The sequence below is a fragment of the Neofelis nebulosa genome, chromosome 6 (genome assembly GCF_028018385.1).
Source record: "Neofelis nebulosa isolate mNeoNeb1 chromosome 6, mNeoNeb1.pri, whole genome shotgun sequence".
Lineage (NCBI taxonomy): Eukaryota > Metazoa > Chordata > Mammalia > Carnivora > Felidae > Neofelis > Neofelis nebulosa.
In genome coordinates this window covers 5799126-5814083 of record NC_080787.1, presented here as the reverse complement: position 1 = coordinate 5814083, position 14958 = coordinate 5799126, and the positions used below count along the sequence as shown (strand labels likewise).

The 14958-nt window shown below is 39.8% G+C and overlaps 1 protein-coding gene across 1 annotated transcript; it reads right to left on the bottom strand.

Annotated features, from left to right (window-relative positions):
* Nucleotides 1-11100: 11100 nt before the first annotated feature.
* Nucleotides 11101-12039, bottom strand: LOC131513390 (putative olfactory receptor 2B8). Its single transcript, XM_058732575.1, has one exon. The coding sequence runs from the start codon at nucleotides 12037-12039 to the stop codon at nucleotides 11101-11103; it is 939 nt and encodes a 312-aa protein (XP_058588558.1).
* Between the last annotated feature and the right edge of the window lie 2919 nt (nucleotides 12040-14958).

The following is a 14958-nucleotide window of genomic DNA, read 5'->3' as shown; positions in this document are numbered from 1 at the left end:
GCAGCAATGAAAGAGGTTAAAGGCTTAGTACTGACACACATAAGTGATAGAGTAGTAGTTGACAGTTTGAATAATTGTTCAACACTGACACAAAACTCTAAAATTTTAGTGCAAGAATACATATTTTCACACTGGACACTCAGTGTGCACACTACATTTTTTAAAGACAAAAGATCTCAATACAATGTCTCGATTTAAGATATTTCAAATATATAACATTCACCGATATATTTGACCTACACACTCTGCCGTATCCAGTTCCTGAACAAATCCTGAAAACATGGGGGCAAGATTTGCGCAGCCTCAGTGCTACAACTGAATCACTATTGTCGCTTTCATGATGCTTCTGTCCCATGGGTCTGAGCTGACCTCAGACATATGAGAACAGGCCCCTGATGATGAGGGAGGATGAGAAAATGAGGGATACAGCCATCACTACATAGGAAATGACAGATGTGATGAACACTGACAAGGCTGTAGGGTAGGTACCATGGAAGAAGATGATGAGGTAGGGTTTCCATTGCAAGTTGTTTATTCAGGGAATGCTCTTGGGATAAATGGGGTGAGGGAAGGAAAACAGCAGAGAATGTTGCTAAGCAAGCATGTGGTCTCCAGTGGAACAGAGCAGGAGCCTGATCCCATGAGATGCTGGACAGAACTCTCCAATAGAAGCATCTATCTGTGAAGGTAGAAATACTCTCTCCTCACTGTCCAATACTATGCCCACTCTCCACCTGTCATACTTGAGCATTTAAAATGTCCTATCTGGGGCGCCCGGGTGGCTCAGTCGGTTAAGCGGCCGACTTCGGCTCAGGTCGTGATCTCACGGTTCGTGAGTTCCAGCCCCGCGTCAGGCTCTGTGCTGACAGCTCAGAGGAGCCTGGAGCCTGTTTCAGATTCTGTGTCTCCCTCTCTCTGACCCTCCCCTGTTCATGCTCTGTCTCTCCCTGTCTCAAGAATAAATAAAATGTTAAAAAAAAAAAGTTTAAAAAAAAAATAAAATAAAATAAAATGTCCTATCTAAGGGGTGCCTGGGTGGCTCAGTCAGTTAAGTGTCCAATTTTGGCTCAGGTCATGATTTCACAGTTCACAAGGTTCGAGCCCTTCATCAGAGCCTGCTTCAGATTCTGTGTGTATGTGTCTTTCTCTCCGCCCTACCCTATTCATGCTCTCTCTTTCTGTCTCTAAAAAATAAACATTAAAAAATTTTAAATGTCCTAGCTAAGAAACTGAATTTTATTTTATTATATCTTATTTTATCATTTTTGATTTTCAAGAGAGAAAGAGTGTGAGTGGGAGAGAGGTAGAGAGAGGGATACACAGAATCCAATGTAGGCTCCAGGCTCTGAATTGTCAGCACAGACCCCCCACAGTAGCCCTCAAACTCATGAAATGTGAGATCATGACTTGAGCCTAAGACAGACGCTTACCAACAGAGTCACCCCGGTGCCACAAGAAACTGGATTTTAAACTCTATTTAATTTTAATGAATTTAAACTGAATTAGCTTCCTGTGGCTACTTACTAAAGTATTGGACAGCATGACTCTGGAGCATGGATTGCATCAGATTCAGTCCTGCCTTGGCGTTGGGACCTTTTGTACATCCCATAGTGTGTCACTGTCTGTGAGCTGCCCCCACCATGTTCCCCAGACCGCCTGGCAATGTGGCTCCCTTTCAGCTGAGGGCAATTCTGTCATGAAGGGAATGGCTGTGAACCTTGGAGCCCACACTCATACCAACTAGGATTTGGATTGGAGCCCCAGCAGGTAAAGAGCGTCTGCGCAGGTCACCAACAGCATCCATACAAGAGTCCGTTCATGATCGTGTGCAAGGATAGAAGGATGGGACCTAGTGTACTTTACACACCACTGTGCAATCACACACACACACACACACACACATATACATGCACACCCAACTTTTCATTTCTCTAATTCATCAATTAAGTAAACATTCAGATTTCTTACTACCTTTTTCTTCATCATATTGGTATTTGTACTCACTTAAAAGGATCAGCTTTTCTTGCTAACAATAAAGTCAAAACATAGATGCATTGACATGATATTCACAAAATGAAAATATTCAGAAAAATTCCCTGTTGTAATTTTTCAATATAGCAATTTTAAAACTCCATGCATATTTTAGATATTTTGGTAACTGTTAAGGGAGAAATTAAATATTTAAGATGACAAATACTGACAATAATTTTTAGCATAGAGAAGAAATATAATCTAATTACAAAGACAACATGGAACAATGGAAAAACATAGATGCATATATCTAATAGTTTTACATATATGCATACTGTATTATTCTATTTTTGAAGGGAATATTTTATTCCCAGTACACAGCCATATTTAATTATATTCCACATGTGTATACACAGGTGCGATGCATGTACTACATAGAATCAAATGTCTAGGAATGACTTGCTGGCATTCATAATGAACAATTACATTTAATTCTTATATTTGGTGAACTTCCACAGTTTGTTACTTTAGACATTTGATCATTTATGCAAACTATTTAGCTTTTTTGTTTCAAGAACAATAGTAACTGGAAATAAACTAACTTGACAATTCCTAGAGTAACACAGAGACCAAATTATGTTTCACTCACCTGTATTCACTTTCCCTGTGGATTCAAAGCTATCTCTCTAACTCCATTCCAAGTTACTGCCTAAAATACAGTTCTGGGGATAGGAACACGGACATGGAGAATCAGTGTCTGCAGTAAATGCAAAGGCTGACTATACCAGCACTGGGTCATCCATACATTTTTCTTAAGCTAAAGGACACTTTCTCAAGATGACTTCACAGATCCTCATGTGGTACCAGAGATCTGCACGTTGGCTGTCAGAGGTAGAAGATGAAGGCAGTCCCAAACTCTCAGTATCGTTTCCTGAGTACGGTGACCTGCCGGTGTGACAGTGAGACCCTTATGAGCAGGCGAGAGGGTGCTTTGACTCTGAGCTGGGGCTGGGCTGGCACACAGAACCAAGTCCCTTCCCCTGCTGACGTCTCTGGGGAATGGATGCCCCACACTCTTAATGAGCCCTTGTCACTGAGCTGCCCAGACATGGCAATCCTCAGGGACAATGACTATGGAGGACAAAGTCAGACGAGACCTAATCTGTCTCTTCTATTAGTTCACATATCTCACAGAGGACAAGTATCTCACTAGACCTCCCAGCTACCTTAGCTCCCATCTGTGAATGACCTAGTAGTTTTACAAAACACTTAAGACTTTTTCCTCACAACTGCCCAAAATATTTACATATAAATACATAAGGAAGAATCCATTCACTTACTTAATTTCAAATGTAAATATGTAAATAAACTCCTCATTTAATTTCATTCATACCAAATTATATGGATCACAAAGCTATTAACTAGGCACATTCTAACTTTTAGCATGAATATAAAAGAGGGCAACAAAATTCTACCAAACTTCTATCGTGGTTAAAGGGGAAAAAATCTCAAATCTTCTAAACCACTATTGAGTCTATAGCTATAGGTTTTAATGATGTACTCAAACAATTTTAAAAATTGCCTGTGTTTTTAATGAAATGCATATGGTTTATTTAAACTCAGCTAGTCTTTGCATTTAAGTTCAAATTGATTCTGAGTTTATCAGGAGACTTCTAGATAAACAACAAGAGACAAGGAAGGAAGTAGATGGGTACTTTGTGGCTATTTCTCAAAGATCTATAACTTAGTTTCCTTTATCATTTTCAGCCTAAAGAGATAAACTACCTCCTGTTAGAAACATGCTTAGATTTGAATTATCTGTTATTTCCATACCCAATAGATTCCATCTTCAAAGTTAAGGGGGGAGAACTGACAAAGACAACACCCTCTGGGTGTCCTGGAGTGGGAGGGAATTACAGATCTGCTATTAATGCTCTTCTCCCCAGGCCTCACTAGAGAAGCAAGAAACGTCCCAAATATGCAATCTAATGTTACACCTAAAGGAGCTAGAAAAGGAACAGCAAATAAAGCCTAAGAGCAGCAGAGGAAGGGAAATAATAAAGATTAGAGCAAAAATAAACTATATAGAAACAAACAACAAAAAACAGTAGAACAGACCAATGAAACTGAGAGCTCGTTCTTTGTAAGAATAAACAAAATTGATAAACTTCTAGCCAGACTTCTGAAAAAAGGAGAGAGAGGAACCAAATAAATAAAATCATGAATGAAAGAGGAGAGATCACAACAAACATCAAAGAAATACAAACAATTATCAGGGAACACTTTGAAAAATTATATGCCAACAAACAGGCCATCTAGAAGATATTGACAAATTTCTAGAAACTCACAAACTACCAAAACAAAAACAGTAAGACGTAGAAAATGTGAACATACCCATAATCAGCAAAAAACAAAAAACAAAAAAAAATGGAATTAATAACCACAAGTCTCCCAACAAACAAGAGTCCTGGGTCAGATGGCCTCCCACAGGAATTCGACCCAACATTTAAGGAAGAGTTAATACCTATTCATCTCAAACTTTTGCAAAAAAACAAAAATGGAAGGAAAGCTTCCAATCTCATCCTATGAATCCAGCATTACCTTGGTACCAAAATCAGACAATTATCCCACTAAAAAGGAGAATTATAGGCCAGTCCCTGATGAACATGGATGCAAAAATTCTCAACAAGACATAGCAAATCAAATTCCACAGCACGATAAACGAATTATTCATCACAACCAAGTGTGATTTATTCCTGGGCTGCAGGGCTGATTCAATATTCACATATCAATCCACTATTCACTTAGCAATCAACATGATATACTACATTAATCAAGAAAGGATAAGAAGCATAAGATCCTGTCAAGAGATGCATAAAAAGCATTTGACAAAATGCAGCATCCATTCTTGGTAAACACCCTCAACTGAAAGGAACAGCTTTGAATCCAAATGACAGCCCTGCCTTAGTTTAAAACTAGGTTCTCTTTTCTGCTTATTATGGATCTTTGATAAGAAATACAATTGCTGAGAAGTCTGTTTTGCTTGCTGTTTGCTATGAGCATTGTGAGACCTTTCCTGATTGTAACCCACTGTGTAGTAGAATGGGCTGTAAAACTTCCTAAATGTAGTCTGATATGTAATGGAATGAGTGATTGTATATAAACTAACCAGCATTTCTCGCTTCTGTAAACCTGCTTGCTTAGCACATTTCTCACCTACCCCCTTCCCCCTTTCTTCCTCCTGCCACAAGTAACGGACAAAGCCTTCCTGCCAAAGGACAAAGGACGCCCAATCAGAGAACAACAAATGTCCTTACTTTAAAATCAACTAATCAGGCCCCTCATAATTTAAAACCTCCCCTGTGCTATTTGTCTCTGTCTATAAAAACGCTATACCAACCCTGATCGTGGCCTCTTGCGTCACCGGCGATGAGTGCGCAGAGGACCGGGTTCGAACCTGCAATAAACGACCCTTGCCGCTTGGCTTTGACTTACGACTCTGGTGGTCTTTTGTGGGAAGTTTTGGAACTTCAGGCATTACACAACCACATAGGAATAGATGGGACATACCTCAACATCATAAAGACCGTATATGAAAGACCCACAGGTAATATCATCCTCTATGGGGTAAAACTGAGAGCTTTTCTTCTACACTCAGGAATAAGACAAGGATGCCCAGTCTCACCAATACTAGTTAACATAGGACAGGAAGTTTTAGCATCAACCACATACATCAAAAAGAAATAAAGGGCATACAAATCGGCAAGGAAGGAGTCAAACTTTCACTATTTGCAGATGACATGATGCTCTATGTCAAAACCTGAAAGACTCTACCAAAAACCCACTGGAACTAATACATGAATTCAGCAAAGTCACAGGGTATAAAATGAACATACAAACATCTGTTGCATTTTTATACACCAATAATGAAGCAGCAGAAAAATAAATCAAGGAATGGATCCTATTTACAGTTGCACAAAAAAACCATAATTTCACCTAGAAATTAACTTAACTAAAGAGGTAAAAGATCTGTACCTTGAAAACTATAGAACACTTATGAAAGAAACTAAAGAGGACACAAAGAAAGCGATCAACGTTCCTAGCTCATGGATTAGAAGAACAAATATTGCGGGCGCCTGGGTGGCGCAGTCGGTTAAGCGTCCGACTTCAGCCAGGTCACGATCTCGCGGTCCGTGAGTTCGAGCCCCGCGTCAGGCTCTGGGCTGATGGCTCGGAGCCTGGAGCCTGTTTCCGATTCTGTGTCTCCCTCTCTCTCTGCCCCTCCCCCGTTCATGCTCTGTCTCTCTCTGTCCCAAAAATAAAAAAATAAATAAATAAAAAAATTAAAAAAAAAGAACAAATATTGCTAAATATCTATACCACCCAAAGCAACCTAACATTTAATGCAACCCTATCAAAATACCACCAACATTTTTCACAGAGTTAGACCAAAATATCACCAACATTTTTCACAGAGCTAGACCAACAATCCTAAAATTTCTATGGAACAATACTCAAATGTGCCAAAGCAATCCTGAGAAAGAAAAGCAAAGCTGGAGGTATCATGATTCCAGAATCAAACTCTATTACAAAGCTGTAGTCATCAAGGCAGTATGGTACTGGCATAATAAACAGACATGTAGATCAATGTAACAGAATAGAAAACCCAGAAGTGGACCCACAAGAGTATGGCCAACTAATCTTTGACAATGCAAGAAAGAATATCCAATGGGAAAAAGGCAGTCTCTTCAGCAAATGGTGCTGGGCAAACTGGACGGTGACATGCAGAAGGATGAACCTGGATCACTTCCTTACACCAGACACAAAAATAAACTCAAAATGAATGAAAGACCTAAATGTGAGACAGGAAGCCATCAAAATCCTCTGGGAGAAAGCAGGCAAAAACCTCTTTGATCTTGACCTCAGCAACTTCTTACTAGACATGCCTCGGAGTCAAGGGAAACAAAAGCAAAAACAAACTATTGGGACCTCATCCAGGATAAAAATCTTCTGGAGAGTGAAGGAAACAATCAACAAAATTAAAAGGCATCCAACAAATGGGAGAGATACTTGCACAACATATCAGATAAAGGGATAATATCTAAAATCTCTAAAGAACTTATGAAACTCAAATAATAAAGCCCCCAAAAAACAAATAAACCAGGGAAGAAGTTGGCAGAAGACATGAATAGACACTTTGCCAAAGAAGACATCCAGATGACTAACAGACAAGTGAAAAGATGCTCAACATCACATCAAGGAAATACAAATCCAAACCACAATGAGATACCACCTCACACCTGTCAGAATGGCTAAAATGAACAACTCAGAAAATAATAGATGTTGTTGAGGACAGGGAGAAAGGGAACCCTCTTGCACTGTTGGTAGAAATACAAACTGGCAAACCACTCTGGAAAACAATATGTATGTTCCTCAAAAAATTAAAAATAGTACTACACTATGACCCAGCAATTGCACTACTGGGTATATATGCAAAAGATACAAAAATGCTGATTCGAAGGGGCACGTGCTCCCCAATGTTTATAGCAGCATTATGCACAATAGCCAAATTATAAAAAGAGCCCAAATGCCCACCGACAGATGAACTGATAAAGAAGATGTTGTATATTGTTACAAGGGAATACTACTCGAGATAGAAAAGAATGAAATCTTTCCATTTGCAACAACAAATGTGGAAGGAACTAGAGTGTATCATGCTAAAAATAAGTCATGCAGAGAAAGACAAATACATGATTATACTCATATGTGGAATTTAAGAAACACAACAGATGAACACAGGGGAAGGGAAGGAAAAATAAGATAAAAACAGAGAAGGAGACAAACCATAAGAGACTCTTAAATACAGTTAAAACTGAGAGTTACTGGAGGGGAGGTGCGTGGAGAGATGGGCTCAATGGGTGAGGGGCATAATAGGGCACTGGTCAGGATGAGCACTGGGTATCATATGTAAGTGATGTATCATATGTAAGTGGGTTCTACTCCTGAAATCAATACTGCACTATAAGTTAACTAACATGAACTTAAATAATAAATTAAACAAAGAAGATGTGGCATATATATCTAAAGGATTATTATTCAGCCACGAGAAAGAAGGAAATCCTGCCTTTTGCAACAACATGGATGGGTCTTGAGGGCATTATCCTAAGTGAAACCAGTCAGAAGAGAAAGACGAGGACTGTGTGATCTCACATATTTGTGGAAACCAGGAAAGCATAGCTGGTATATACAGGCGGTAGAATGGTGGTTACCAGAGACTAAGGGGTAAGGGAAGTGGGAGATGTTGGACAAAAGGTACAAGCACCAGTCATAAGATGAATAAGTCCTGAGCATCTAATGTCCAGCATGGTGATTATGATTAATATTATTGTATTATCAACTTGAAAGTGGCTACAAGAGTATATCTCAAATGTTCTCACCTTGAAGAACAAATGGTAATTGTGGGGGATAAAATTAGGAATCCCCCAGGGCTACACCGATGGGTTAACAAGGCATAAAGAAACACAAAGTCATAAAATGCTCACACCTGAGTTTGGGGAAAACAGATTGGCACTCTAAGAATAGGGAGGCACAAAGGTGCCAAGAATAGGGAGGTACAAAGGCACCCCCAAATAGAGTGCTGAACCCCCAAAAGTAGAGAGAGAGAAGCAATGGCCTGAAATAGAATCGGAACAAAGGTGCACAATACACAGGAATAACAAGATTAGATATTCAGGGTGAAAGCACCCCAAGTTTAGTACTACAGCAGAAAGCTGCTTTCATAGGAAAATAGGGCCAGTTAGGTAAACTGGTGAATTGGACTATGGACCGCTGCGCTGCAGGCAAAGCAGCCTGGAATGGAGATGGTTAACAAAAGAAAAGGTGTCTTGTCAACCCTGAGGTTATTCCCCCTATTTGTCTCATCCCCTAGGCTGGCAAAGATAAACAGGCACGGCGCCTCCTGTCTGCTGTTAACAACCATCTATCTGCCTGGTGCCTGGATTTTGTTTTATATTGACCCAAACCCCAAACACCGTGTATCTTCAAGACCCCCTTTTCCCCCTCACGTCCTCAAGTTAGTGTTCACAGTTCCTTTGTCTCTTTGTACATGCCCATCACATTTGTAAGCCTTCTGATCTGAACAAATATGGGGCAAGGACCCTTATTCAGGGCTCTTGTCCTTTTCCCCAGACATCAGCCATCTCTCCTCTTAATCTTGCATCCTCTCTTTTGCTAGCCAAAAGAGAACTTTAGACTTAGAGTCTATGGCAGGTAATAACGTAATGCGATAGACGTGTTAGCTAACACAATGGTGGCAATAATTTCATTATATATATATATTCACATTTGTACTTCTTAAGTTTGCTGAGTGTTCTGCATCTGTCGTATCTTAGTTTATCGAAGAAAAAATAAATAACCACAAGAGATATCATTCATTTCTCTTATCACACTTAAACTTCCTCTCCTAAGGTCCTATTTTTATAGCTATTTAATACAAAAATCTCCCTACAAAGTTGCTAAATGAACATGTTCTTTCATTATCCCATCTACAAACGCAGCCCTCTCATTTGTGATCCAAATTTCAATGCAGACACTGAAAGATGGCATTTCTAAATGTTTACCTTGTGTGTATGTATAATGACATCAAAATGGGGTGAGTCTGTTCCATGGAGCTCTTGAGTGGTTCAAGATTCATCAGGTACTAAAATTCTGGGTGTTTTTCTCCTTTTACTTCCTCATGTCACTTTAATTCCAAAACAGCTGGAAGAACCTTGGGGAAGAAAGGAAATGTCTCCTAACCAAAACCAGTGTCCTGTCCCTAAGGTCACCTCAGGGACCCCTTCCCCTGATCCTCTGATCACCAGTCATTTATCCTCTCTTTTCTGCATTTACACCCAGCCCCCCTTCCCAGTGAACCACGTATCCACGCAAAGTGGTTACCAGTCTGCACCATCAGATCTCAAACATGCCACAACACCACAAAGTGAAAGAAATCTCACCTGTGCCACAAAACAAGCATCCAAAAAGCAGTCACCTGCAAAGTGGGGAGTTGCGAGGGGTCTGTGACCTGTTCCTTCCTCCTCCATGAGCCCGGTCAGAGCAGGACTCTGGCAAACAGTAGCTGCGAAATGTGCAGACTAGGAGGTGCAGGAGGGTCTCACAGGGGTGACTGTGCTCTGATGACTGATCCAGGTGTGAGTTTAGCAGGATGCAGAGGGCGTGTTCAGAGTGCAGTCACCCTACACTGCACACCCTGCCGTTATGCTAACGTGTGACAGCCCTAAGGCCAGGACAGGGCTACGAAGGTAGGGACGAATGTAACTGAGAATCTCCCTTCCCATCTTTGGGGTCACTGGTGCCACAGGGGAGGGCCTGGGGGGATGGGTTTAAATAGGTGATGGAGATTAAAGAGAGTACACCTGATGATGGAAATGTGGAATCACTATATTGTACACCAGAAAGGAATATAACAATGTAGGTTAACTCTAATGGCATTCCATTAATAATTTTAACAATAATTAATAAATAAAACAATAAAAAAATTATAAAACAATAAAAATAAATATTATTCCATTAATAATTTTAACAATAAAAATTTAATTGAAAACTAAAATAATAAAAAGCAATTCTAAAGATAAAATTTTTTTGAAAAACAAAGAATTGTGTTTCAAAAGGGAAAAAGATGTGATCCAGTCAGGCCACAGACGTTGTAATAGAGCAGTGATCTGACTGCGAGAAGAAGCAATAGCCTCCAGCAATTCCTGGAATGTGCTGCAATATAAATATTGAATACCGTGTTCTGGTGGTTTTTATTCTTATATTGGTATGCTTTCATGGTGTGTGTGTCACTGTCTTGCAATTAGAAACGGAATAGTGTTCCCAAATGGGGGTGAACTAAGAAAATCATGTGGAACTTTTTAAAATATTAATATGCTGCAGATGGTCTAGGTACACTAACTCAGCATCTCCGAAGGCTCCACTGCGCCCATGAACTTAGAGTTTGAACACTCACTTGCATAAAAGAAGAAATTAAGAACGTTCCCTTGAGAGTTGTCAGGGGAAATGTTGAGGACACAGAAATCATAAAGACTCTGGCATTCAAAGTCTTCCATGAAAGGGTCTTCCCCTCAGTCATCTGGAGTCATAGCCCCTGCACAACACCTTCCTCATTGCTCCTGTCACATCCTTGTTCCGCAGGGTATATATGAAGGGGTTGACCTTACGGGTGACGATGGTGTAGAAGAGAGAAATGAACTTGCCCTGATCCTGGGAGTAGTTGTTGCTGGGCTGAAGGTAAATGTAGATGCCTGTGCCATAGAACAGGGAGACCACTGTGAAGTGGGACTCACATGTCCCAAAAGCTTTCCTCTGCCCCAAAACTAACTTTATTCTTAACATTGCCCTGACAATCTGACCATAGGAGAATGTGATTAATGCCATAGGTATGAGGACAATAATCACCCTGACAGAGAAGAGCTCAGACTCATTCACAGTGGTGTCAACACAGGCAAGCTTGAGCAGTGGGGTGACCTCACAAATGAAGTGCTCTATTTTATTTCTCCCACAAAGTGGTACAAGGAAGATGAGCACCGTCTGCAATGAGGAGTTGACAAAACCAATGAACCATGATGCAGAAGCCAGCAGGGCACAGAGGCGGGGGTGCATGATCACTGTGTAGTGCAGGGGCCTGCAGACGGCTGCGTAGTGGTCAAATGCCATCACCCCCAAGAGAATGCATTCTGTGCCTCCCAACCCTAGATAGACAAACAGTTGAGCTACACAGACAGCGAAGGAGATAGATTTGTCTGCTCCCCTGAGATGTACCAGCAGCTGAGGAACAGTGCTGGTCGTGTAACACAGGTGCAGAAAGCTTAGGTTGGACAGGAAAAAGTACATGGGAGTCTGCAGGTGTGGGTCCAGGCGGGACAACGCAATGATGGTTGTGTTTCCCAGCAGGGTGAGCAGATAGAAGATCAGAAGAACCACAAAGAGGACTCGCTCCAGCTGAGGCCGGTCAGAGAAACCCAGCAGGATAAAGCCAGTGAAAGAACTTCCATTTTTCTGGTCCATTCTTTCTTACTACATGCTTCCTGTCAAGACCAAGCATTTAGCAATTTATACAATATCTTAAAAAAAAACTGTTGGTGGGGGTATATTGATCATATAAAAAGACATGGCCATGACATTTTATCAAAACTATTTGAATAAATGATGTACCCATGAAATTTCCATAGTTTTATCAATTTAGTTCCACATTGTCACAAAAAGTAAATCATTAGTTTTTAAGATAAAAAAAATCAATTAATGGGCTTGTGTTTGTATCAGTCATAGGAAATACAGTCTTTCAGTCTGTGCTTACTAGTAGTATAAAATGTACATACATCTCACTAAATGTAAATGGAGTGAATTCTCCAATGAAAAGACATAGGGTATCAGAATGGATAAGAAAACAAGTTCCATCATACGCTGCTTACAAAGACTCATTTTACATCTAAAGACATCTACGAATTGAAAGGAAGGGGGTGGAGAACCATCTATCATGCTACTGGATGTCAAAAGAAAGCTGGAATAGACATACTTGTATCAGACAAACTAGATTTTAAAACAAAGACTGTCACAAGGGATGAAAGAAGGGCATTATATTATAATTAAGGGGTCTATCCATCACGAAGACCTAATGATTGTAAATATTTATGCCCCCAACATTAGACACCCAAATATAGAAATCACTTAATCACAAACAAAAAGAAACTCATTGATAATAATGTCATAATACTAGGGGACTTCAGTACCCCAATTACAGCAAAGGACATCATCTAAGCATAACATCAACAAGAAAACAATGGCTTTGAGTGACACACTGGACCAGATGGAGTTAACAGATATGTTCAGAACATTTCATCCTATAGCAGCAGAATATGCATTCTTCTCCAGTGCACATGAATCATTCTCTGGAATGGATCAGATGCTGGGTCACATCAGCCCTCAACAAGCACAAAAATATCAAGATCATACCATACATATTTTCAAAGTACAATGCTATGAAACTTGAAACCAACCAGAAGGAAAAATTTGCAAAGACCAAGCATACTTGGGGATTAAAGAACATCCTACTAAAGAATGAAAGGGGTAACCAAGAATCTAAGGAGGAGATTAAAAAGTATATGGAACACAATGAAAGTGAAAACATGACTGTCCAATCTTCTAGGATGCAGCAAGGGTGGTCATAAGAGGGAGTATAGAGCAATCTAGGCCTTCCTAAAGAAGGAAGAAAGACCTCAAATACACAACCTAATCTTACACCTAAGCGAGTTGGAAGAAGAACAGAAAATAAAGCCTCAAACCACCAGAAGACAGGAAATAATAAAGATGAGGGCAGAAATCAATGATATCAAAATAAGAAAACCAGTAGAACAGATCAATGAGATGAAGACCTCGTTATATGAAAGAATTAATGAAATCAATAAGCCCCTAGACAGACTGAGGGAAAAAAAAAGGAAAGGACTCAACTAAATCATGAATGAAAGAGGAGAGGTCACAACCAACACAGCATAAATACAAACAATAATAAGAGAATATGATGAGCAATTATACCCCAATAAAATGGGCAATCTGGAAGAAATGGACAAATTCCTAGGAACCTATCAACTACCAAAACTGAACCAGGAGGAAATAGAAAATGTGAACACACCCATAATCTGTAAAACAATTGAATCAGTAATCAAAAATCTCCCCAAACAAGTCTAGGGTGGGATGGCTTTCCTAGGGAATTCTAGCAAACATTTAAGGAAGAGTTAACACCTACTTTTTTGAAGCTTCCCCAAAAAATAGAAATGGAAGGAAAACTTCCAAACTCATTCTATGAGGTAAGCAGTACCTTGATTCCAAAACCAGATAAAGGCCCCACTAAAAAGGAGAATTACAGACCAATTTCCCTAATGAACATGGATGCAAAAATTCTCAAAAAGATACCAGCAAACTGGATCCAACAATACATTAAAAGAATTCTGCACCACGATCACATGGGATTTATACCTGGGATGCAGGGCTGGTTCAATGTCCACAAATCAATCAATGTGATACATCACATTAATACAAGAAGGATAAGAACCCTATGATCCTCACAATACATGCAGAAAAAGAAAGTAAGGATAGAAGGAATAGACCTCAAGATCATAGAGGCCATATGCAAAAAACCCACAGTTAATATGATCCCCAATGGGGAGAAACTGAGGGCTTTTCCCCTAAGGTCAGGAACACGGTAGGGATGTCCACTCTCTCCACTCTTATTCAGCATAGTATTGGAAGTCCTAGCCTCAGAAATCAGACAACAAAAAGAAATAAAGGGCATTCAAATAGGCAAGGAGGAAGTCAAGAGTTTACTCATCGCAGATGACACGATAGTCTACATGGAAAACCCAACAGATTCCACCAAAAAACGGCTAGAACTGATACATGAGTTCAGCAATGTCACAGGATATAAAATCAATGTACAGAAATGGGTCGCATTTCTATACACCAATAATGAAGGAGCAGAAAGAGAAATAAAGAAGTAAATGTTATTTACAATTGCACCAAACCCCTTAAAATACCTAAGAATAAACCTAACCAAAGAGGTGAAAGATCTATATGCTGAAAACTGTAGAAAGCTTATGAACAAAATTGAAGAAGACACAAAGAAATGGAAAAACATTCTAGGCTCCTGGGTAGGAAGAACAAATATCACTAAAATGTCGATACTACCCAAAGAAACCTACACATTTAATGCAATCCCTCTCAAATAACACCAGTATTCCTGACAGAACTAGAACAGACAATTCTAAAATTTGTATAGAACCACAAACACCCTGAATTGCCAGAGTCATGTTGGAAAAAAAAAAAAAACCCAAAAGTGGAAGCATCACAATTCTGGACCTTGAGCTGTATTACCAAACTGTATTCAACAAGACTGTATGGCACTGGCATAAATACAAACACATATATCCACGG